Raw genomic sequence first — 26,885 nt, 5'->3', positions numbered from 1 at the left:
CTACGGCTGTTGGGAGGTTTTAAACTAATGTGGCAGAGGACTGGAACCAGAAGAGAAAACAAGTAGGCAGCCAGGTAGAGACTGGAGACTGTAAGAATCTTCTATGTTTCTGTCATGTTTGACTTGTCTGGATCACGTTGGTATAAGTAGGGAAGATGTGTTGGGTATGCTCGAGGTTATTAAGGTGGACAAATCCCCAGGACCGGATGGGATCTATCCAGGTTGCTGAGGGAGGCGAGAGAGGAAATATCTTTGTGGCATCCTTAAATACAGGTGAGGTGCTGGAGGACTGGAAGGTTGCTCATGTTGTTCCCCTGTACAAGAAGGATAGTAGCAATATTCCAGGTAACTGCAGACAGTGAGCCTGACATCGGTGGTGGGGAAGTTGCTGGAGAGGGTACTGAGAGATAGGATTTATTTATATTTGGAAAGGAATGAGCTTATCGGTGATGGGCAACATGGTTTTGTGCAGGGGAAATCGTGCCTTACCAACTTGATAGAGTTCTTCGAGGAAGTGACCAAGTTGTTAGATGAAGGCAGGGCTGTTGATGTCATATACATGGACTTTAGTAAGGCATTTGATAAGGTTCCCCATTGTAGACTAATGGAGAAAGAGAAGTCACATGGTGTATAGGGTGTTCTAGCTAAGTGGATAAAGAACTGGTTGAGCAACAGGAGACAGAGAGTAGTAGTTGAAGGGAGTTTCTCGAAATGGAGAAAGGTGACCAGAGGTGTTCCACAGGGGTTAGTATTGGGGCCACTGTTGTTTGTAATATACATAAATGATCTAGAAGAGGGCACTGTTGGTATGATCAGCAAGTTTGCAGATGACACAGATTGGTGGAGTAGCAGAAAGCATAGGGGACTATCAGAGAATACAGGAGGATATAGATAGACTGGAGAGTTGGGCGGAAAAGTGGCAGATGGCTTTCAGTCCAGACAAATGTGAGGTGATGCATTTAGGCAAGTCTACTTCTGGAGCGAATTATACAATGAACAGAAGAGCCTTGGGAAAAGTTGATGGGCAGAGAGATCTGGGAGTGCAGATCCATTGTACCCTGAAGGTTGCTGCACGGGTGGATCGAGTGGGCAAGAAGGCATATAGTATGCTTGCCTTCATTGGACGGGGTATTGAGTATAAGAGCTGGCAAGTCATGTTAAAATTGTACAAGACTATGGTTCGGCTGCATTTAGAATACTGTGTACAGTTCTGGGCGCCACATTACCAAAAGGATGTGGACGCTTTGGAGAGGGTGAAGAGAAGGTTTACGAGGATGTTGCCTGGTATGGAAGGTGTTAGCTATGAAGAAAGGTTGAGTAGGATAGATTTATTTTCACTAGAAAAAAGATGGGGGGGACCTGATTGAGGATTACAAAATCATGAAGGGTATAGACAGGATGGATAGAGACAAGCTTTTTCCCAGGGTGAAGGATTCAATAACGAGAGGACACACTTTTTCAAGGTGAGAGGTGGAAAGTTTAAGGGGGATACACATGGCAAGTATTTCACACACAGGGTGGTGGGCGTTTGGAACACGTTGCCAGCAGAGGTGGTTGAGGCAGGCGCCTGGACAGATGCATGAATAGGTGGGGAGCAGAGAGATACAAATGCTTAGGAATTGACCAACAGGTTTAGACAGTACATTTGGATTGGCTCAGGCTTGGAGGGCCGAAGGGCCTGTTCCTGGGCTGTAAATTTTCTTTGTTCTTTGATCTTTTCCGCTCTAACAATAAGCAGTTTCGCAGGTCCGACAGCTAATGCTTCACTGGGCAAAGACAGCCAGATGAATGTCTGACTAAAACTGGGGTTTAGCGTTCTAACTGAAACTACTATGTTGCTGTTTTCACAAGAAAGGAGACAAATCTACTTCCCAAAACATTGGTAAAAATCTTGCTGTTCCATGTACTATAAACGAAGGTCAGTTATGTAGTTATATTAAAGCTATGAATCTAATGCTTAAACAGTGGATTTGATGATCTTTGTGTCGCTAAAAATGCAGTGCCAAGGAAAATATCTGATCTTTAATAGCATAATACTAATGAATACAGATTTTTAATTTGGTCAAGAAACAAAAATCATAGAATGTTTCTTTAAGAGATTAAATGGATTGGTAACCGAGTAGATTCTTTCAGCAGCTGGACAGAACAAACCCCTCCAAAACCATGACAATGCAACCCAGTAGGGGACAATCTCCTGCAAGTTCCCCTCTAAGGCACAGGCATCCTGACTTAGAGCCTTCATCATCACTGGGACAAAATCCTGAAGTTCTTTCTTAACAGTACTCTACGTAGAATATCAACATTGAAATGATCTGTCATATAAAGTAATTGTTCCAAAGGTGTTGATGTTCATGTTACATTTGCTTCATCTGTAAAAGTAAAGGAATATCCTCATAGTCCCATGTTTTCATCAGAGATAACTGCTAGTGGTTTACCCTGAGAGTCACTACAACCCAGGAAAGGGGAAAGGTTGAGAAGGTAGGACATTCATGCTAACCTCAGCTGATATGTGAATTGAACACATACTGTAGGCATCATTATGCATTGCAAGCCAGCTATCCAGGCGACTGAGCTAATCAATCACCAATCTACTATTCCATCCAATCAAGTGATGGTCACACACAGTCTGTGAATGGAGACAAGTCATTCTGCTTTAGGTTTTGAAGGGAACTGTATCTATAACAGCTCCCTAAATTCCTAATAATTATGCCTCACTAAATGTAATTGCACTTATTGATATCTTGCATGATAATTCCTTACATGAATATATATTGGGTTAACTAGGAGGAAAGAAATCTTGTGTGGAGATACTGCATGAGGTAACTATCCTGAAGAAGTTACTGTTCTTGTAACATTGACTCCAATATTCTATTAATGTCACACCACACTGTGAGCGTGAAGACGAGGAGTTCTATTCCAGCTTCTGTAGTGAGCAGATTTGTCTGGACCAGCTCCCTCAGGTCTGAGTAGTTTTTGCCAAATGTACCTGTAATTATTGCTATCATGCAATAAATGACTTGGTATCTAAGAACTGTAAAATCATGTGACATGATAACTCATTGACTGTGCTTTTCTCGACTAAGTGGACCATGGTTATATAAACATGTAAGAGTCTTTAAATAAGATATCATTCTAGTTGTTGATCAAGCAAAACACAATATTGCAAATAGAGGCCTAATCAAGGTCTTATATAAAGAAAGTAAACTTGATTTATACTTTGTACCTTTCCAGCAATAGCTCCTACTTTTCTATAATAAAATCAAGAACTGTGGATACTGGTGATCTAAACAAAACCAGAAAGTGCTGGAGAAACTCAGCAGGTCTAGCAGCATCTGTAGAGAGAAAACCAGAATTAATGTTTTGAGTCCAGTAACCCTTCATGGGAATGGCTCCTAGTTTTCTATTTATGATAACCTTATAACATTGGCATGTACTTTTAAGGACTCATTCATGATAACATCTAGGTGTCCTTGCTGCCTGAAAGATTTTAGTGTTGAACTCTGAGATGAAACCACTCCTTTAACAAGGTTATGATGTCCTTGGCTTTTTTCTCAGAGAGGTCATAAGTGACATGTACTCTGAAAGTCTGGGATTAAAGGATTTTAGGGCCAATTTGATTATAGCTAACAGATACTGCCTCAGACAGAAAGCTTTCAAGTTAAAAAACACAGTTATACAATGAAAAGGGAGTGGCCAGTTCTCCCAGGTGAGCTTTTCTCTGGTTTGGTTTGGGTTTTAACAGAAGTGTGGAGAAAGCTTCTGGACTCAAAGAAGCAGGTCCATGCTGGTCTCTCTTTGATGTCTCTCCTGTAAGATCCTGTGTTTGATTTTACCTTTTGTGCCAAGGGGTGTTCATGGAATTGTTGCAAGTATTTGGAACAGCATCATCAAGTTGGGATGACCTGTTGGATTTTTGGATAGATTAAGCTATTCGGTATTCTGTTCTCTGTTGTTTGTGTTACATGCGGTAATCTTGTAAATAAATTCTGTTTTGTTTACAACTAAGTGGGATGACCAGCTGCAACATTCCTGGAATATCCACGTTACACCTGCTTAAAACAACTAACAATGTTAGGGTCTGGGTCACTTTCTTAATGTTTTGAAAGGATCTGGCCTGGTCCATAACAACCCTTGCTGGTGTATGTTGTATTGTATGTGAGCTCACAGCAGATAGCCATTATTGAACAAACTTTATTTACACCTCCCCAACAGAGAGGGCATCAGAGAGCTCAGTATATCAAAATCCTCGATTATTGCAATATATTACAGTTAGATCAGTCTTATGTGTAATACTACATTTATCCATCCAAAATACCAGCTTTTAGATGTGTGCCTGTTCTGGTATTATATCTAGATCTGATTTCAGTCTTCCTTTGTCTCTTGTGAGGTTCTAACTTTACCAAAATCTTTGAGTGATTATAAGAAGGCCAAAAATGATATTATCAGAATGTGATGCAAAACGAGACTGATCTTAATATCTGCTCCCCAGTCCATATCTGTTTCTGTCTTCCACATGGGATTTCTTGTTATTTTGTAAAACGCAGCAGAATACTTTAACTTTAAAGCTGTTATCTAAAAATAAGTTGTTGTTGTTTACCTGTTACATTCATGAATATCTTCTCCTGAGTGTACACCATCTGCCGAATGAGTTCTATGGCAGTTTCCATCAACTCAGCTGCTCTCACTGCTGTGCGAGTCTCTGCTACTGGATGTTTGAAGAAGCCAAGCAGGTCACTGGCACTAATGAAGCCTTCGGCCAGCATTGCTTTACTCCTAGAAATCAAAGAACACATCTTAGAGCAATTTAAAAAAAGCAGAAAATGTTGGAGAAACTCAGGTCTGGTAGCATCTGTAGGGAGAAAAACAGAGTTAGCGTTTTGAGTCCAGTGGCCCTTTGTAAGAACTGGGCTTCTGACCAGTCCAGTTCAGATGAAGAGTAACTGGACTTGAAACATTAACTGTTTTCTCTCTACAGACCTGCTAAGTTTCTCCAGCACTTTCTGTTTTTGTTTCAGGTCTCCAATGTTCACAGTATTTTGTTTTCTCGTAGACTAATAAATAGTTTACACACGGTGGTGTAAATCTTGTATGAACCCTTCCCAACAGAATGTGTACAAAGTAGGGAGATAAAATGTATAAATCAGTCCACGAGTTTGACTCATCCTCCTGTCGAACCTCGAGTCCTTTATTTGAAGGGATTCTACTGAGTTAGTTGGAGAGAAGAAAATCTCAACACTCCCTAATTTCCAACTCAAAGTTGTCATCAATGACATGAAGCAATAGCAAGAAATTGCTATTTGGCCACTAGGGGCTGCCCAATCTACTTTGGGCAAATGACAAGTTGGGATGTTTTGACAAATGGCTTTGGCCACTTTCTGATGCCATTGTCCAGCCAACCAGAAATCGTTTGAGGCATCATTTTAAGAAACTCCATTTGACAATGGTTCCAACAATATTCAAGGTGCCGATGTTGGACTGGAGTGTACAAAGTTAAAAATCACACATCACCAGGTTATAGTCCAACAGGTGTATTTGGAAGCACTAGCTTTTGGAGCGCTGCTCACCTGATGAAGAAGCAGCATTCTGAAAGCTAGTGCTTCCAAATAAATGGTGTTGTGTGATTTTTAACAATATTCAATGTAGCTAGAGAAAGGCTAAGTCCACTCAAGGACAAAGGAGAGAATTTATGCGTTGAGCTAGAAGAAATGGGCAAGGGTCCTTAAAGAGTGCTTTGCATTGGTATTCACCAAGTAGAAGTAAATAGATTATAAGATCTGGGAGGGGTATGCTGATATTCTGGGTTGTGTCAATATTAAGAAGGAGGTGGTGTCTTGAAAAATATTAAAGTAGAAAGGCCCTAGAAGACCGGAGATTAGCAAATGTCACACTCCTTTGTAGAGAAAGTAACAGGCATAATCCAGGAAATTAATGGTAGGACATTTAGGGACAGGATTTACTGACATTTGGAAAAGAATGGACTTATTAGGGATAGTCTGCATGGCTTTGTTTAGGGGAGGTCTTGTGTGAGAACTTTTGTGCAAATGACGTAGATGATTGATGAGGGACAAGGATTTAAAATGAGCGGGGGAAAGGAGATGCGCGAGGCAAGGTTTTTACACAGATGGTGGTAGGTGCCTGGAACACACTGCCAGTGGAGTATATAGAAGCCGATACATTAGCTACGTTTGAGGGAGATATAGACAGACACATGAACAAGCAGGGAATAGAGGAATACAGACAAGGTGCGGGCAGATGGGATCAGTTTAGAATGGCATCATGGTCACATGACCAAGGAACACACTTGATTGGAGCCATAAGCACCACCTTAAACCTTCAGTCTACCACAGATGCACAGTGGCAGCTGTATGTACTGTCACAAAGCTGGTTTCTGTTTTCTAAAAGTTGTTCCTTTTCTCAAGAGTATTTTGTCCTTGGTTTTTTTCAGAGGAGTAATAAACCACTTTGGTGCTGATTAGACTGGTTTGAAACAGAGATTAAAAGGTATTGAGAGGTCTTTTTCTTTATATGTAAACAGCTGAGACTTCAGGCCAAAGTGGTCATGTTTTGGAAGTGATCCATATAGTGAAAGGGGAGTGGTGAGCTCTCTAGCTGAGCAGTTTAGTTCAGTACAGAACTGGTTTGGAGTTCAACAGTGAACTGTGTGGAAACAAACACTCTCTCTCTCTCTCTCTCTCTCTTTCTCTGCCCTTCTAACCAACCTGTAAGCATCTGTTCCATTTCTTAACTGTGTTTCAAGAAGATTTTCTTATTGGGACTGTTGTGTATATTTGGAACAGCATAATTAAGTCTAGTTTGGATAGAGTGAGTTCTGTAGGGGTTCTTTATTCTGTTCTTTATGTTTCATTGTGTAATTTTGTGAATAATTATTTTTCTGTTTTAAAACCTGGTATTCAACCTTGCTAACTTAATCCAGGTAATTTTCATGGTACACTTAATGAAACAAATTGCAAAGTTATGGTCAGGGCTGTCTGCATAAGAATGTTTTGAGTAGTCTGGCCTAGTCCATAACAGACTGAGGTCTCTTTGTGGGATTTTAAACAGCAAGTGGTAGATTCCAATGTCTTTATTTTGGGTGTTGGTTTGGTTGGGTAGACAAAGCTTGGGAAAGGAATGGCTCTTTCAGTCACTAAAAGTTCTCTTGATGTGGATGCGGTGACTTTGGAAGTTTTGCAAAAGGTGAAAAAGTCCAAGCTGCAGGAATTAGCAGAGAAGCTGGAATTGGAGTTGCCTGCTTCTATGAGGAAAGGAGAGATAATTACAGCAGTAGCTCAGCATTTAAACATGCTGGAGAAACCATCAGATTCTATAGAGATGGCAAGAATTCAATTTCAAATGATGCAGCTTGAGTTAGAGGCGAGAGGTAAGGAAAGGGCAGCAGAAATGAAACCATTTGATATACAATTAAAAGCAGAAGAGAGGGAAAGAAAGAGCAGCAGAACAGAAAGAAAAAGAGAGAGCTTTTGAACTTTAAAAACTTACACTTAAAAAGGAGAGTCAGCTTAAAAGGCTGGAGATAAAGGCTGAGTGAGGAAGAGCGTGAGGATGAGCAAGCCCCTGCTTAAGTATGTTCAAGCATTGCCTTAATTTAATGAGAAGATGTGGAAGCCTATTTCATCTCATTTGAAAGGGTGGCTAAACAAATGCAGTGGTCACTCGCAATGGTGTTTTGTTGATCCAAATGAAACCTATAGGTAGGGCGAGTAAGGTATTGACATCCCTATCAGAGGAGGTATCAAGGAGTATGAGGAGGTGAAAAAAGCCAGTTTAAGCGCATATGAGCTTGTACCAGAAGCCTATAGACAATGTTTCCGGAATCTAAGGAGGGACCCTGGTCAAACCTGTATTGAATTTGAAAGGATCAAACAGAGTAATTTCAATAGATGAATAAGAGCTTTAAAAATCGAGCAAAACTATGATGCCCTTAGATAGGTAATTATTTTGGAGGAATTCAGAAATTCACTGCCTAAAGTAGTGTGAACTCATGTGGAAGAGCAGAGAGTTCAAACAGCAAGGTTAGCAACTGAAGTGGCTGATGATTGAGCTGGTTCATAAAACTCGGTTTGGCTTCCAGAATCATTTTCAGTCCATGAGGGATAGAAACTGGGGCAAAGAGAAATCCTCATGTGGAAAGGGAAAGATAGACCTCAGTGAAGATCATAAGGACAATTACCACAGGGTAAAAAGGAAACCCTTGAGGGGGACAAAGGAGTTAAAAAGCTCCAGTGTTTTCATTGTAATAAAGTGGGCCACACAAAATCATAGTGTTGGTGGGCTAGGGGAAAGACAGATGTAGGAAAATCTGACAAGCCTGGGAGTTTTCTTGAACTAGTAACAAAAAGTACAAGGGAAGTTAGACAATTGCCTCAGAGTGTTCAAGATGATCAGAGTCTGGTTAAGGAGGAAGTGCCAGATCTACTTAAAAAATATACATGCAAGGGTAAAGTTTATTCACATAGGCCAGGAGTAACAGGTAAAGAGGTTACAATATTAAGGGACACAGGATCCTCTCAGTCAGTAATGCTGAAGGATGAGGAGATATGTACTCCTGAGGGACTATTTCCAGAAAAGGTACTGGTAACAGGAATTCATGGTGAGACAAAAAATATGCTCAGTTATGTAAAGTGAGGCTAGAGATTCCAGAGAAGAGTGGAGAATTTGTGGTAAGAGTACTGGACAAATTCTCAGCTCCAGGAATACAATTTGTCCTTGTAAATTATATAGCTGATTCACTGGTAGGCATGCTGCCTACTCTTGTTGAAAAGCTAGTGGAGACGCAGGCAACTGAAAATATGAAGAATGTTTATCCAGGAACTTTCCCCGATTATATGGTCACAAGAACACAGAGGCACAAGTTGAAGCAGGAGAGATCAAACGGCACAGAAAAGGAAGCTGACATTGCATTATCCAATACCTTTTTTGATCAGATAAGTAGAACAGAGCAGGCACAAATAGGTATACATGCAAATATCTTTAGCTCTGCTAAGCTGATTGAATTACAGCAGAAAGGTGAAGAGTTAAAACTGGTATATCAAAAGGCATTTACAGAGAAGGAAAGTGAATGCACCTCTGTGTGTTATCTTAACAAAAGATGTCTTAATGAAGAAGTGGAGACCATCGCACATTCAAGCAGATGAGAACTGGGCATAGATTCATCAAATTGTTTTGCCAGGAGGGTAAAGAAAGGCGATGCTGTGAGTGGCACATGAGCCACCACTTGGAGGTCATTCAGGGGTGAGGAAAACAAGCTAAAATACAAAGACATTTTTACTGGCCTGGACTACACAAGGATGGAGTTGAATTTTGCTAGACATGTCATACATGTCAGCTAATCAGAAAACCACAGACAGTAATAAAACCTGCACATTTAATACATATTCCAGCATTTGAGGAACCTTTCACAAGACTCTTGATTGATTGCGTAGGTCCTCTACATCAAACAAAAAGTGGGAATAATGATTTATTAACAATAATGAATGTGTTGACTAGATTGCCAGAAGCAATCCCATTATGCAACATCATAGCTAAAAGGGTTAGAAGAATTACTTAAGTTTTTTAACTAGATATGGAGTGCCAATAGAGATCCAGTCAGATCGATGATCAAACTTCACATCCAAACTTATCCAAACTATGAAAAACTTGGGAATCAAGCAATTCAAATTTTAGCCTTTTTTTTCACCCCTAAATGACCTCCAAATGGTACCTCATGCACCACTCGCAGCATCTCCTTTCTTTATCCCACTGGCAAAACAATCTGGAATTGCAGGGAGCACTAGAGAGATGGCATCAAACATTAAAGATCATGTTGAGGACTTATGGTCAGGATTATCCAGATGATTGAGATAAGGGAGTGCCATTTTTAGTTTTTGTGATCAGAGATGCACCGAATGAATCGACCAAATTCAGTCCATTTGAATTAACTTTTGGGCATGAAGTAAAAGGGCCATTAAAATTGATTAAGGAGAAATTAATACGTCAGAATTCAGAGATCACCCATTTGGACTATGTGTCAAATTTTAGAGAATGATTATATAGAGCTGTTCCATTTCTTAACTGTGTTTCAAGAGGGTTTGCTTATTGGGACTGTTGTGTATATTTGGAACAGTATAATTAAGTCTAGTTTGGACAGAGTGAGTTCTGTAGGGGTTCTTTATTCTGTTGTTTGTGTTTCATTGTGTAATTTTGTGAATATTTTTGTTTCTGTTTTAAAACCTGGTATTCAACCTTGCTAACTTAATCCAGGTAATTTTCATGGTACACTTAATGAAACAAATTGTAAAGTTATGGTCGGGGCTGCCTACTTAAGAATGTTTTAAGTGGTCTGGCCTAGTCTATAACAGTATCATCTACAAGATGCAGTGAGTCAACTTGCTAAGGCTTTTCTGTCAGTGCCTTCCAAACGCATGACCTCTATTACCTGGTAGGTAAAGGACAACAGATGAATGAGATCACCATAGGCTTGAAGTTCCGCTCCAAGTCACATTCCATTCTCACTTGGAACTTTTTGTTTGTTCCTTCATTGTCACTACTTCAGAAACCTGCAGTTCCCTTCCTAACAGCACTCTGGGTGTACCCACACAAGATGGCCTGCAGTTAAAAAGACAGCAGACCACTACGTTCTCGAGGACAAGTTGTGATGGTCAACAGATACTAGTGCAGCCAGGAATGCCCATGTACTGAGTGAGAATTTCAAGAAAAGCTAGATAATGTTTAATGGAAAAAATATCAATAAGGAAAATTACTCAGTGAAATTTTAGCCCCATTTTCATTTTTAAAAATTTGTTCATGGAATGTGGACATTGCATTTATTGCCCATCCTTAGTTGCCTCTGAGAAAGTGGTGGTGAGCTGCCTTCTTTAACTGCTGCAGTGCATTTGCCATTGCTGTTAGGGACAAAATGCCATTAGTGAGGGAGTTCCAAATTTTTTTGCATTGACAGTGAAAAAACGGTGATATATTTCCAAGTCAGGATGGTGAGTGATTTGGAATGGAAAATGCAGTGGGTGGTGTTCCCATGTATCTGCTGCCCTTGTCCTTCTAAATGGAAGTGGTCATGGGTGTGGAAGGTGTTGTCTAAGGAGCCTTGGTGAATTTCTGCAGTGCATCTTGGACACGATGCACACTGATGATGCCATGCATCCAGGGTGGAGGCAGAAAGTGTTTGCGGGTGTGGTGCCAATTCAGAGGCTGCTTTGTCCTGTATGGTGATAAGCCTCTTGTGTGGTGTTAGAGTTTCAGTCATTCAGGCAAGTAGGAATATTCCATCATACTCCTGATATTGTCCAGGTTTTGCTGAATTTTGACATGGACTGCTTCAGTATCTGAGGAGTTGCGAATGGCGCTGAATATTGTGCAATTGTCAGTGAACATTCCCACTTCTGATGTTATGACAGAGGAAGGTCATTGATGAAGATAGTCAGAAGTGGGACAATACCCAGAGGAACTCCTGCAGAGATGTCCTGGAGCTGAGACGACTGACCTCCAATAGCCACAACAATCTTCCTTTGGATTAGATATGACTCCAACAGAATCTGCCTCCTCCTCTAGCAGAGGGTTAATCCCTGATTCCCATTGATTCTAGTTTTGCTCAGACTCATTGACACCACACAATCAAATGTCAATTGACCCTTGATGTCAAGAGGCAGTCATTGTTGTATTAAGGCAGTGTTTCATATGAGTTAAGAATAGATCAGCAGGTAACTTATTCTGTTTGATTCAATAGCACTAAAGATAAAATCATTTTAATGTTTTAGAAGAGATTTGTGAAGATTTTCCTACCTAAGGTCTGTGTATTGTATTACAGATGACCATCATTACCCTTTATTCATATCTTGTAATTTATTTTCCGTTGTTCAAAGTTCAGTAAACGAAGATATATTTGGGAGCAAGTAGCACACAGATCCTGTTGAACGCATCTAGTTCAGGTACAGGATGAGGTATGTACAAAGCAAACTTCTCATTACCACATCACCCCGCCCCACAGCACCCCCTCCATTTAGACCAGTTTACAACGCCATCTGGATAGCAAACTGACATGCAAATATGCAGTGCGATGCCAGATCTCTGAAATATCAACAATCATTTCACATGATAATTAACTTTGAAGTGTGGTCATTGTTATTTATTTAGATAAATTCAGAGGCCAGCAAGATCCAATAAACAACTACAAGATTAAAGACAAATTAATCTGTACTGACAGAGCAAAGTATATTAACCAGGATAATTTCTTGGCATTAAGAGGTAGGTGGCACAAAGTGAGGATTGCAGATGCTGGAGATCAGAGTCGAGAGTGTGGTGCTGGAAAAGCACAGCAAGTCAGGCAGCATCCGAGGAACAGGAGAATCGACGTTTTGGGCAAGATGAAGGCCTCTTGCCCGGAGCGTTGATTCTCCTGCTCCTCGGGTGCTGCCTGACGCTGTATTTTTCCAGCACCACACTCTCGGCCCCAATTAAGAGTATAATTCAAAGAATTACACCTCCAGCAAGACAACACTTTATCTGATGCATCGAGCATGAAATGCCATAGGACATCTTCCAATAATTTAAAGGTCCTACATAAATGTAAGATATTTTAAATGTATCACTTAGATTAGGGAGTGCTGTTCTGAGGCCTTACAGCTCACAAATTACTGTTTCAGAGATAAAATTACTACCTACTGAGTCAAGGAATATTTGAAAATCAGGTAAATCTCTTTGCATAGTCTGTCAATGACATACCTTATAGCAAATCTCACCCAGTAACATTTTACTTTCTTGCATCAGCTATCTTTGAGAACTTTCTGAATGAAATTTGTGTGTAGTTTACAGTGTATCTGGTTCCTCACAATAACACAACTGTCTATCAAATTGTTCTCCTCTCCCTGTGGCCTCATTGTTGGAGCTCAGAACTCCTAGAGTCTCTATCCTCTACAGTTTCTTGTAAAATTAATTTCAAATGCATTACACCTAGATTCATTTCAACCTGCTACCTATTCTTTGCCACGTTTTGATGTGGAGATTTTTGTTGGTGGGCTCTGGCACATGAACTGGTTTTGCAGTATAAAAGAAAACTGAACTTGCCCCTTTTATTTAACATTTTACCTGTCTCTTGATCTTTTATACGCAGCATTGACAAGATCAAGTGCTCGCTGAATTGCGTCATTGACAAGCCCGCTCCCACGCTGAGTCACCAATCCTGCAAGAGCAGAAAGGAATTGGTACATGGTTTAAAGAGTGAAGCAATAGATTTAATAGTATTAACTTTGGAGAAACTGTAGATTAACATTAATTATTTTTAAAGTCATATTTAGTTCCGTATATTCCATTTCTGGGAAGCTATCCTTAGACACTAGGTCATCCAAACATAGAAATGTGATCTTCAGTTGAATTCTCAGCTGAAAATGCATCATCTCTGCTTTAGTCTGAGCAGAAATCTTGTCCATGTTTCCATGTCAGTGATATGGAATTAAACTTTCTAAAAATCTCAAGTGTTTCTGATGGCCCAGCTGGTAAAGCCAGTGGGAACTGAGGTCTATGAACCAGAAGGACACAAGTATGTTTGTGGTGTCTGCATTGAGTTAACTTGACACCTGGTTGATATCAGGAATGTGTTTAACAAAGGTTTCTGCCCTCAAGGTAAAAGAAAGTGAACCAGAGATCCTAGACTGTTCACTACTAAATTTCTCCAGCAATTTCTGTTTCAGTTTGTTTCACATCACCAGCATCTGGAGTTCTTTGTTTTATTAAATTTAAGACAGTTGGTGATGTAGATATTTATATTCATCTCTGACTGTGTGTCAGTCAGGTTTTTTAGTTAACAGCTAATAATTTAGTTATTCAACTCCTACCAAAAGTGGATAACCTCACACTTAGCCACATTATTTTCCATCTCCATGACCTGGCCCATTCATTCAGCCTGCATAAGTCCCCTTGAAGTCTCTTTGCATGCTGCACTTACCTCATATTCCCATTAAGTTCTGTACAATTCTCAAACTTGAAAATGTTATAATTGACCTCACATCTAAATCAGAGCTTGTGAAAAACCAGGGTCCAAGTACTGATTCCTGTGGTACCCACTGGTCATAGCTTGCCAACCTGTGAACCATCCATTTATTTCTCCTCTCTTTCTGCCTGTTAACCAATCCTCAATCCATGCTTGTATATTATCTTCAATCCCTTGGGTTTTAATTTTGTTTACTTCCTTCTTGTATGGGATTTTACCAAAAGCTGCTGAAAATTCAAATACATCACATCCACTGGAAGGAGGCTTCCTTCTCCCTTATGTCCTCAACCTCCTCCTCCTCCTCATCCTTGGAAGAATGCTACCATTACCCTAGTACCTGTGCATCCAGGAAATGCCCCATTACCTGCTCCAATTGTGCAGAGTACAGCATGCCAGGGTGATGTGACACATTCTGTCTGAACTTGGACAAACAGCAGAACTGCATCTTCAGGAGCCCTGCACTCTGCTTCCTCATAGCCTTGTTAATGCATGGGCTGCATTCAACCCAAGCTCTGTGTCAGTTGGGTGGGACTTGTACAATGGTGTCATGGTTGTGGAAGTAGCTCTCCTTCCCAGTATCCAGCCTTGTAAGGCACCTGCATCCTCAATCACAGCAGGTACATCACACTGCTCCAGGATAGAGGAGATGTGGCAGCTGCCAGGTTAGTAGGTACTCCTCTTTGGGAAAGGGAAACAGTGATCACCAATCACCTGGACATTAAATGAATGGAACCCATTCCTTTAGAATTCCACAACATAGTGGCTTGGTCCTCTCAGTGTGAAAAGTGTGCAGTCCCCTCTCACTGCCACATGTCACAACCATGGAGGAAGCCAATGTTACCAAATCCTACAGATCTCATCATGGGAGATCAAAATGAAAGGCTGTGACCTTTCATAGCCAGCCTTGGTTACTGCCCTGATGTATCTGTAGGAGCATGACCAAGAGATCCCATACAGGTCACCTGTCACTCCCGAAAGAAGCCAGATGCACAGATATTCCGAGTGGTTGTCATCTTCACAGCTCTTGGGAGAAGATGGCCTTGCATTCCTGCAGCTCTCAGGTCCCATTTCAGCAGTTTCCTTGCAGTGTCCTGGGACGTGTAGACCCTCTGCACTGTGTCTCACTCATCTCCAGCAAGATCTAGACCACTTACACACACCATGCATCCTGAGGACCCCTACAGCTGCAACCTCTCCCTGAACTGGGTTCTCCTTCTCCTCTGTTGTAACCTACTGCTGCTCCTGGACTTGCTGTTGGTCCTGGTCCTGCTATGTGCACCTTCACCTTCTTAGGAAGGTAGCCATCGGGAGAAATGTCCCTCCAGCAGCTGGGTACAGGGCTGTTGGTGGAAATGACCTTCATTGGAAACAGAAAGTGTGGAAGAGATTCTTGGATCTCAGCAGGGTGATCAGTTCCATACTCTGCTAATAAGGACTGAGAACACTTCACCATATGATGAGATATGCTGCAGACAATTACGAGACCATGTCTCTATCATTCATCCAGCTTCATCACATGCAGGAGCTTGATGAAGGAGCCACACTGGATGAGTGACCACCACATTGCCTCAAAAAGGGAGTGCCTTCTGTTCTCTGAGACCCTTCTTATCTCAGACCTATATTGGTCACTCAGTTTCTCCCTGTATTCAGTAAGAACCATCACTACACTTATGTGACAGATGATGAAGTAATGGTTTGGGCTCATATAATACCTTGGAAGTTGCATGAATAATGAATCCCATTTGGCCAGTATTGGCCTTTTTAATATCATTACTGCTAACTTCACCATTATTGAGACACCCAAGTTCAACAGCCCTGTACCCAGCATCTTCCACAGCTCATGGATGATGAAGTGATTGCAAATTAAATGTACCTGGGGTTTTGTAAATGGCTGCTTTATGTATTTGCATCTTCAATGTCTTAGAGTCCAACAAATATGGTCCCACACTTTCACACAACAAATTGACACTGACTCAGTCCACCCTAGGCATTGTCCCAGCCATTTCCTAGAAGCACTTTGCATCTAGGCAATGGAAAGTTATGGCAGAGCATGTAGCTTGAGGTGAAGACTATCAGCAGCAGACTTCATCTGGCCACTAGGTACCAGACCAAACCCTCCATGTTTCCTTTTAGCTCACACAACTATTCCCTCTGAAGCTGTTCTGCCTACCTCCCTCCCGCTTCCCATTTCACCTTGAATTCTCCCTCACCATCATCCTTGTCCCTACCTCCACCAACACCTCAGTTTCCACACCCCACACCCTTGACTCTCCATCCCTCTTGAAAGTGATTCCTCTTGCTGCCCCTATGGCACCCCTCTTTGAACCTTCCTGCAAGATCAATGGACGGACACCGACCGCAACCTCCACCCCCCACCTCCAATCCCAGACTGTATTTACTCAAGACCTCTGGACAACTTCAATAAGCAATCCCTAGACATGACTGGTCAGATCCCTGACTAATATCTTTGTAGCTCCTAGATGATGATACGTAATTCAGAACTCTGACACTATAGTGTTAGGATTAATTTGATCATTCATACTGCAGTCCTTGTTCTCATCCAAACAGGCAGAGAGTATCTTGTGTCTAATGGTTAAATCTAAACATAAAGGCTCCTTGTAGAGTCTTTGCCTGCCTGACTAACAGTTATACACCTCCAGTCCCTGTCTATTGACCAATCCTAATGTCCTACTTAACCTAATGTAACTGTCTTTTGGAATAATGTGTCGTGGTAGCTCTCCTGCTCAAAATGCCCAGCATTAGCTGCAGCTCTGAGTTCAGCGCAACACGTCTGAGCTGAAGTTCATCAAAGTGTTAACATTTAACTGTAGATATGGTTGTTGGAGATTCCAATTCACTTCACAAACTATCACATGATGAAGCAATACCACACTACCTAAACTGCCACATCAATATAGCCTAAGTTATATTTATTTGATTAGTTACGAATTTAAGCTTTTAAAAGGTTATTGTTTTTGATTATTTAGCATAAGCAACTGGAAGAACTCAACAATAATAAATGTAAAATTCCTTCTTTGCACTGAATTCCCATTTGCACCAAATTCCAAACTTTAGTATTGTGTCTACGAAACTCTCTTGCTATGAAAACTCTATGGGTAGCAAAATTGTTAAACGCATGACTTACAGTCTCATTTACCTGATACTTTGGGATGCATTTCTGCTGATGTGCATGTGGAGCTCAGGCAGCTAAGCAGGAGCAGGAACTGGTGGATTCCTGTGTTTAGTACCTACATGTGAAAAAAATAAACAGTTAGCACCACACTAACACTGTAATTTCATTGTATATTAGCCTATAAAGAATGATGAATTAATTAGCAGGCTCATTTTAAAATTGTATGAACTAAAATAGTGGACAGAGAACAATCCTATAAATACTGTATATAAAACATTTGCACAGTAACATTTCAAACATTAATGTGCAGACTTTAGTGGATTTGTGGGTGAGTGTCTCAGTTTTTCAGTTATAAGTGATCTGAAAAAGATTAGAACTGCATATGTAAATGAGTCTTTAAACATAAGATAATTTGGAACATGACCTGGATTTTTATCCTTTAGGCAGGAATTGTAAGTTGCTGGTGTTGTGATCCTGTCTCCTGCCTGGCAGTGTGAGCAGAAACAAATTTCATTATAAGGTAACTGAAATGGACTGGAGATGTGGCTTCCCCCTTTAGAACCATGTGCAAGATTGGAACAGAGGCATATGGAGGTTGAGGCTGGCAGTTTAGAAGGTCACTTTATATGAGTGTGAGGTACCCTAACTCTCACTCACAAAAGCCCTCAATCCTCACTCACCCCAAGCCCTTGATTCCGGATTAGGTCCCGTGATGGTTCACAGTTCCTATGAGATGCTTGAACTATGTCCAGTATCAAAATGCGTCTAACTCCATGAAAATAGCAGTGGGGCCTAAAATTCTTATGTCTCAAATGATGTAGGTAAGGGGAGCAGTGCTGCATGTTGCCAGATGGTTATCCTGTGTCATAAAAATGTGAATGGGGATCGACAATCCCGGAGTTGGATCCCAAGCACCCTTCTGAAATCCTGCCTGCCTCCATTCTGACAGAGATTCCAATGTTATATGAGAGCTTCCAAGATGGAACAAAGAGCGATTGACCTTTTATTTGAAACCAAGACATCGAGGTGCATTTTAACTTCTAAACATCTGAGCAAGCATGCATTTCTCCATGTCCCCAGTGAAGTGGTATTCAATCATTTCACAGGAAGGCAAGGCCAGTATTTATTGACCATTCAAAATTGTCCTTAAGATGGTTGTAGTGAGCTGCCAACAATTTACCTTCTAATAGCAAACCATCTTCTCTTGTGCTAGATATAACTCCAGCCAAAGGAGAGATTCCACCCTAATCCTCACCGACTTCAGTTTTGCTCGGACCCCTTTGTGTCACACTCAGTTATGAATCATTGATGTTAAGTCAACTCACTCTTGCCTCACCTTTGGAATTTCATGCTTTTGTCTATCATTGAATCAAAGAATCCCTATAGTGTGGAAACAGGCCATTAAGTCCAACAAGTCCACACTGACCCTCTGAAGAGTAACCCATCCAGACCCATTTCCTACTGTATTAGTCTACATTTACCCCTGACTAATGCATCTAACCTACACATCCCTGAACACTATGGGCAATTTAGCATGGCCAACTCACCTGACCTGCACATCTTTGGGTTGTGGGAGGAAACCAGAGTACCCGGAAGAAGCCCACGCAGACATGGGGAGAATGTGCAAACTCCACTCAGACAGTGGCCTGAGGCTGGAACCAAACCCAGGTCCTTGGCGCTGTGAGGCAGCAATACTAACCACTGAGCCGCTGTGCCGCCCTATGCTTGGACTGGATCCAAGTTGTCCTGATGGAATCCAATCTGATCATTAGTCAGCAGGTCATTGTTGAGCAAGTGATGCTTGATAGCACTGTCAATGACATCTTCCCTCACGTTTTTGATGATTGATGGCTAGATTGAATTTATTCTGCTTTTTGTGAACAGCACAATGTAGGGCAATTTTCCACCTTATCAGATAAACAACGGTATTCTGATTATATTGGAACAGAGATTGGCACAGGCCTTCAGCTTAGGAGCTGGGATGTCCTCATGGCCCACAGCCATTGCTATATCCAGTACCTTCAGCCCTTCCTTGATACTACTTGGTGTGAGTTGAATGAACTGAATGCTCAGGATCTCAGGAGGAGGCTGAGATGAATCATCCACTTGGCACTTCTGGCTGAAGCTGAAAATGTGTTGCTGGAAATAGATGACGCAATAGATGATGTATTGCATCCTCTGCACCCGATGTGGCCTCCTCTATATTGGGGAGACAGGCCGCCTACTTGCGGAGCGTTTCAGAGAACACCTCTGGGACATCCGGACCAACCAACCCAACCACCCCGTGGCTCAACACTTCAACTCCCCCTCCCACTGCAGGTCTTTGGACTCCTCCATCGCCAGACCACAACAATACGACGGTTGGAGGAAGAGCGCCTCATCTTCCGCCTAGGAACCCTCCAACCACAAGGGATGAACTCGGATTTCACCAGTTTCCTCATTTCCCCTCCCCCCACCTTGTCTCAGTCAAATCCATCGAACTCAGCACCGCCTTCCTAACCTGCAATCTTCTTCCTGACTTCTCCGCCCCCACCCCAGTCTGACCTATCACCCTCACCTTGACCTCTTTCCACCTACCGCATTTCCGACGCCCCTCCCCCAAGTCCCTCCTCCCTACCTTTTATCTTAGCCTGCTGGACACACTTTCCTCATTCCTGAAGAGGGGCTTATGTCCGAAATGTCGATTCTCCTGTTCCCTGGATGCTGCCTGACCTGCTGCGCTTTTCCAGCAACACATTTTCAGCTCTGATCTCCAGCATCTGCAGACCTCACTTTCTTCACTTCTGGCTGAAGACCGTTGCAGATGTTTCCAATGTATTGTATGCACACACATACTGGCCACCACATATGTTAAGGTTGAGGGTGTTTATGCAGAAAATTCCTACGTTAGTTGTTTAATTGTACTTCAGTATTCACAATTGGATGTGGTAGATATTTGATCTGATCTGCTAAATCTGGGGTTGTTTAGCGCTGCCCATCTCATGTTTCTTCTGCTGTCAAGTATGCAGGTAGTCATGTGTTGACACCTCATTTATTTATGCCTGGTGCTACTCCTGGGATGCCCTCTTGCACTCTTCATTGAACCAGTGTTTATCCGCTGGTTTTATGGTAACGGTAAATTGAAGGATATGCCTGGCCATGAGGTTACAGATTGTGATGGAGTACAATTCTGCTGTTTCCAATGGCTCACACAACCTCACACATGCTTTGTTTTAAATTGCTAGATTTGTTCTGAATCTATTTCATTCAGCCTGGGGGGGAGCATGATACAATGCAGAATATTCTCAGTGTAAAGGTGACACCACTTCTCCACAAAGTCTGTGTGGTAATTACTCCAACAATAAGAGCAAGTATTTACATTTATATAATGCTTTTAATGTAACAACAAGGCAACATTAAGAAACCTGCATATCTGTATCTACAGCTGCCTAAGCGCTGAAATTCCCTCTCTGAGTCTCACTATCAACTTACGTTTCTCTCCTCTTTAAAATGCTCCTTAAAACCCACCTCTTTGACTGAGTTGGTCTGGTCTACATGTCTGGCTTATGCTGCATAGTAGGTGTTTAATAGCTTCTGAAGTGACCAGTTATAATCAACTAGTACAAAGTTTAATATTAGGAAAAAATCAGATAGATCTAATAATTAAATTGAATGTCATCAGTTCTTCTCCATAATCAACTGATTAATCAGTAACTTGCCCATGCTGAGCATCCTGGAGAAAGCAGATTGTACTCTGGCTCAGTGACTTCAGGGTCTCCCAATATGAAAGGCCCAGTTGAACCCCACTGTTAGGGCTGGTTGGTTTCTGAATGAGTGAGGTAAGCAATTTGTGGAAGGAACCTATTTTACCTCTGACCACCCTAATCTGTTGCAGTCCATGATAGTATTTACAGGAGTTGATCAACTTACACTGCTTGTGACAACAGGAGTGTTGATTTAGATAATTCCCACTGGATAGGGAACAGTTGGTTAATAGATAATCCACATGTATTTTCATTTCAATTGACTCCAGATAATACCTAAGTGACTAGTTAAAATCATCCCATGTCTAATTGATCAAAGCATTTTACATAGTAGTGTGACATCAGGTTGGATTCCACCTTTGGATGATTGTCTGTGTGGAGTTTGCACATTCTTCCTGTGCCCTGGGTTTCCTTTTGGGTGCTCCAGTTTTATCTTGCAGTCCAAAAGTGTGCAGGTTAGGTGTCAGAGCTTAGGCAGCTGCAGGTACAGATATGCAGGTTTCTTAATGTTGTCTTTAAGGTGTCAAATTTTGATACACAATACTGCAGTGAAGCATCTTGGGTCATGTTGTTACATTAAATTACCCAAAGTGTCCACGGATATGCAGTCTAGGTGGGTTAGACATGGGAAATGTAGGGTTACGGGGATAGGGTAGGGATAGAGGTCTGGGTGGGATGCTCTTTTCAGGGACTTGATGGGCCAAATGGCTGTTTCCACGTTGTCGGGATTTTATGATTCTATGAACTGGGCTTCCACCAAATGTCAGCTGATTGTTATACCACTACGTAAGTCAGCACAATGCCCACTTCTCCTCTCTTTTTGTTTCATGGTGAGTAAGGAAAATCAACCTTTGTTTCATTGGGGATTACAGAAGGTGCCCCAGAAGCAGTAGCACCCATAATGCAGACTTGGACACTAACCTGTGAAACTGCAACTCAAGGCTGCCCATAATCTAAACACCCAAATGTTTAGGGTTTTTCTGTAGATAGCAAATCAATCCATAGCCAATTGATCAAAACAAAACTTTCTACTAATCTGCACCTAACATGGTAGCGAAGAAATGTATCACTTGGTTCAAGGAACAGCCCTGTTCTCAACCATGGTGAAACTAGCATGTGAATGCAAGAATGCCCAGCATCTTCAGCTAAAAGTGAAGCCAAGTCGTCCTACTTAGCCTTTTGTTGATGACTCACTATCATAATTAGCACTGTCCAATCAATTTGGTTGAATCTGCATAACATTAAGAGGAGGTTAAGTGCAGTGAGGCAAGTAAGGGGCAGATTGTGTTCTCAGTGGATTTGTGATAACAAACTAATTATAAAGTTGGAGACTGTTGCATAAGAAAATGATTCTGAAAGAATTAATGTATCTTGAGCTCTGACTAGTTAGAAGATGATGTGGAGGTGTCAGTGTTGGGCTGGGTGGGCAAAGTCAGAAGTCACACGACACCAAGTTACAGTCCAACAGCTTTATTTGAAATCACAAGCTTTCAGAATGCTGCTCCTTCACCTGACGGAGGAATGCTCTGAAAGCTTGTGATTTCAAGTAAACTTGTTGGACTATAACCTGGTGCCGTATAACTTCTGACTTAGTCACACTGACTCAGCCACAGGCTGGAGAATAAGTCAGAGTTTAGCACAGTCTCTGTTGGAGACATGTCTTTTCTATTTCTTGTTAGTAATAGTTCATATTGCTAGGATTTAATGTAATCTGTGTATAGTTGCTGTTAAGCAGTAAACTACATCTTGCTGGGCCTCTTCTGTGAGACTTATTTGTAGTCCATCCTCTACCTGTCTACTGAACTGACTCTTTGAATTGGCAGGGGCTTTGGTGGCAGCAACCCCACCCAACCACATCACATACCCAGGCATCACTACCTGTGCATATTCTAATAGTGACCTCTGACCCAGAATTAACTTTCTCATTAGAATTCAGATAGGAAAAGGGGATAGCAAAGTTGAAGGACAGGAAAGAAAAACAAAAACAAAACATAAAGATGGGGCACAAAAATGCAAAAATGCTAATGAGAGAGAAGGGCACAATACTTTGTAAATGATAGTAGCAGTCGGTAAATTGGAGGACATGATATTTATGAAAAGTTCAGAGACAATGAGCAAACTAAAGGGAAACAATTAGAAGATTAAATAGATAGAAAGATAATGTAGATGAGGCAATACCCACCATACTCAAGGTGCTGGATGTGGAGACTAACCGGGGGTTGGGGGTGGGGGGTGGACCTCAATGAGCAGTGACTTCAATTACAATGTTAAACATTACATGTACAGAATATGAATAAGAGAGCATTGTGCTGCTACAGCTGATACATCTACACCCACCCAAATTCCTCAAAAGCCCCAGATGGGATTATTATCTCCCCAACTTTATAAACTGTTCCATGTTCCTATATTTTGCATTTATGTGCCCTCAGTAAAGAGTTAATGACTGGGGAATATAGATCATTAAAAATGCACAAAAGTGTAGTATTGTTACTGTCATAAAATTCTGGAAGTGAGACAATGAACACTTGAAAGTATTGACCTAGATTTTACAAATCAGTGCACTTGCATGATTTTCTATCTGAATGCCTACACAGTTGGCTCCATTGCACACAGCTCTCAGCTTAGAGTACAAATTCATAAAACCTATCCATCATGATACTTGTAATAGAAAAAAAAAGCTGAGACAGAAAGAAATGAAGCGACCTTGAACAGTGGTTAAAGAACTGTAGCATTAGCACAGAACATTAAGTTAATAGAATGAAGAAGAAGGAAGTCAAGTTCAGACAGGAAGTCAGAATATGAACAGATGAAAAAGAAGTTAGAACAAACAGACAGTCAAAGTAGCTCACCTGGTCAGAAGCTTGCTGAATGTGAAAATGAAATAAAAGGATAGAGAATTTGAAAAAACAAAATGCTGAACTTCAGTGAAAAAGTGAAAAAAAATCTAAGTGAGGAGGCAGAAGCATATTTAAAAGCTGTAATAAAAAATGTAATCGAAAAATTAGGAGCTAAGATGTCCATCACATAGTCAGGAGCAAATGTGAAGGATGTTTTCGCTATTTACTATATTAGCATTGACAGACAGAGATGAACACCTTTTGCTAGAAGCCATGATACATATTCTTTACAGAAAGGGATGTTGGAGAAGTTAATAAAGAATTTATTAAAGTGCTTCTCATGAATTTGGTTGTGAATTTTCAAGAGAAACACTGATTCCAAATAAGAGGAGATTTCTTGATCTATTTCAGCTTGTAACAACATAGGGAGCATGGCAGATTCATACAATAAACTTATTAATAGGTCAGCAGATGATATATACACTTTAACGCAAGATGTGAATCATCCCCAAGACAATTTCAATTAAAGGGGTGGCTACTCATGTATCAATTATAATTGAGATTAAACTAAATTCCAGCAATTTAAATCATTCGAGTACTGAGCACACCGTTCTGATTTAGAGACAAAAAAAACTGCAAATGCCAGAATCCAAAGTAGACAAACTGGAGGCTGGAAGAACACAGCAAGCCAGGCAACATCGGAAGGTAGAGAAGTCAATGTTTCGGGTATAAATCCTTCTTCACGAGGGAATTGTTGACTTCACCTCCTGATGCTTTTTGGCTTGCTGTATTCTTCTAGCCTCCTGGCAGGCCATTCTGAACACTGCTTGTAAGATCACTGTTATTTCAGTAAGAAAGTCACTGACAGTCAAAATCTAAGAATTGGCTAGGTCTATGGAATTAGGATGAAAGAAAAAGGTCAGTAATCAAAGTAATTAAATAAGTGAAGTAAGTAAGACAGTTGATTCACCTAGGAAAGAAGGTGAGTGACTGTAGAAATTTAATATACACATACTTGAAGTAGTAACAGACTAATAATAATTCATTAGTCCATATTGAAGCTTATCATGCATCATTGAGGTTCCATATTTATATTTTAATAAACCTTTGCTTTTTTAATAGCTAAGTTCTGTAAGACAAAGACTACACAAACATATCTAATGTAGCCATGAAACGTTTGCAAAAATACATTACATGGGGTGTCCTGTTCAGTTTTTTTTATTTCTAGATGACATAAATGAATTAAGTATTGCTTAACAAAAGCTTTGTTAATGACCAACTGTGGCTGCAGGTTTTTAAATTGAGCTGATTTACATAGAACAATTTAAGAGGTGACAATTTATTTAAGATTTTATGTAGGTAAAGTGTGGAGTACTTTTTTAAAATCATTGTCTACAACACGGATTGAAACAGAAACAGTCTGAAAGCCACCTGTTTCTTCACAATATAAACTGCAAGCGAACACTTTGCCAAGCAGGTATTGTATTCCATGAAGTTATATACTACTGTTATCCTACATTAAACTGAACTGAGCTGAAGCTATAAAATTGTAATTCTGAATTAAATTACAAGATGTTAGACTGAGCCCTTTTATTTTTGAGTTTTTCTAATTCTGAAGCCAAGGATTGTGATGATTATTAATTTTACTCTCCTTTACTGTAATTAAAATGTTCACATTAGTTATGATTAAAGTATCAAAATAAATCTTGCTTTTAAAGTGAGCTATGCCTTACATTGAACTTAACAAATGGGTCTGTTTAGTTCCTACTGGTCACAAAGTTGTGGCTAGATATTTTCAACTTTTTTTTGAAGGACAACTAAAACATACAAATTAGACCATGGAAATAAAAACTCCTAAATAAAATCCTGAAAATTGATTCATAATTCTTACAATTTTGAAGCATTTTGTGACTGCTAATTTTTAACAATCTAATTAATTTAACTTTTATATTTCTTCAATTTTATATTGCATCCACCTGTATTATTTGTTCCTTTTAAAAATAAACATTTGGTTGTGAAACATTTACAAATTTCAAGTGGAAATAACACGTAATAATCAACATAACAGAACGACAAGATAAGATTTAAATATTATAAGCAGGTATCAGCTATAATGGCAGAAACATTTACAGAGATGTCACAAACTTTCAAAGAATGAATATACTGGGATGAGCGACACAGCGACAGATGGAGAGTGGGAATAGACACCGACAGCTATCATAGGTTTGTGATCAGCGATCTAAGCAATTCTGTATCTGTATAAGTGGATTGAACCACAATAGTCTTTGATGGCACTTTTGTTTCACAGACTCTAAGACCTGAGCCCGTTCCGTCAATCAGATGAACTCTGAACAAATTAGAAAGTTAACATGTGGAGAAACTAGGAAAGGTGGTATGAGACAGAAACTGACAAGGACATGGAGAAAGAGAAGGCTACAATAGACTGGGAAACGAGGAGTGAGACGTGGAACCCCAACTCCTTGTCATTTGTTGTTCCAGTATGAAGTGCCAAACTAATCTTTAGTTCTTCATTAGTTTATTTGAAACTTTGCTATAATTAGATTAAAGAATTTATTCCTTACCATTCTGTTAATATGAGACGCTGCGGTTTCCTGCTATTCAGTAGGATTCCCAAAGCTTGAATTTTTGGTGTCTGAATTCTCACTGGTGAAGCTAATGATCCCAGTTCTGTTTGGATTTTTAGTTTGAAGCTGAAACTCAGTTTTGAAGCAGGATTTCCAGCTCTGTATCTCGATTCCTGTGATGATTCCCCCTGCTGTAGTTTAATTCGAGACCAGTGTTCATAACTCGTGACTTATCCCTGTGTGTTTGTTCAATAAGGTTCAGTTCTCTTTTTATCTGTTGGATTTAGCTGTTGCATTGGCAGAATTCATTACTTCAGAACAAAGCATCAACTACTCCTAAATAATAGTCTCATTCATACAAACTTCAAAAAGATTTCTAGCTCTAAATATTCAAATTTGTGGTTTGGGCATTGATAGACAGTATCTGTATCAAAATAGAGAACATAACTTCTGTCAGAATTCATCAACGAAGGTCAAAGTGATGCCTTTTCCCCTTCTGATAAGGGATGTTGTTGGGGATTCCATGCATTTGAAAATGATGGCAGAGTATTTTTGAGTACTGTGAGATTATTCACAAAGCAACAATCA

At 40.5% G+C, this 26,885-nt stretch overlaps 1 protein-coding gene across 4 annotated transcripts in view; it reads right to left on the bottom strand.

The window, feature by feature from the left end:
- Nucleotides 1-26,885, bottom strand: part of epx (eosinophil peroxidase) — a 108,274-nt gene that overhangs the window by 49,397 nt on the left and 31,992 nt on the right. For 3 of the 4 annotated variants that reach the window (XM_087996634.1, XM_043706042.2, XM_087996633.1), the window contains exons 1-4: nt 26,295-26,499; nt 17,157-17,247; nt 13,099-13,192; nt 4,598-4,773 (exon numbers count right to left, since the gene is read on the bottom strand). In XM_087996634.1, the coding sequence (XP_087852760.1) occupies nt 4,598-4,773; nt 13,099-13,192; nt 17,157-17,247; nt 26,295-26,297 (364 nt within the window). In that variant the 5' untranslated portion in view covers nt 26,298-26,499. Of the gene's footprint in view, nt 1-4,597; nt 4,774-13,098; nt 13,193-17,156; nt 17,248-26,294; nt 26,500-26,885 lie in introns of those variants that run through there. The other variant, XM_087996632.1, reaches the window with a different exon arrangement.

The sequence above is a fragment of the Chiloscyllium plagiosum genome, unplaced genomic scaffold (assembly GCF_037043375.1).
Source record: "Chiloscyllium plagiosum isolate Xiang-an unplaced genomic scaffold, Cpla_swu_hap1 HiC_scaffold_18, whole genome shotgun sequence".
Classification (NCBI taxonomy): domain Eukaryota; kingdom Metazoa; phylum Chordata; class Chondrichthyes; order Orectolobiformes; family Hemiscylliidae; genus Chiloscyllium; species Chiloscyllium plagiosum.
Note: the sequence above shows the minus strand (reverse complement) of the source record. Positions and strands in the feature narration are given on the sequence as shown.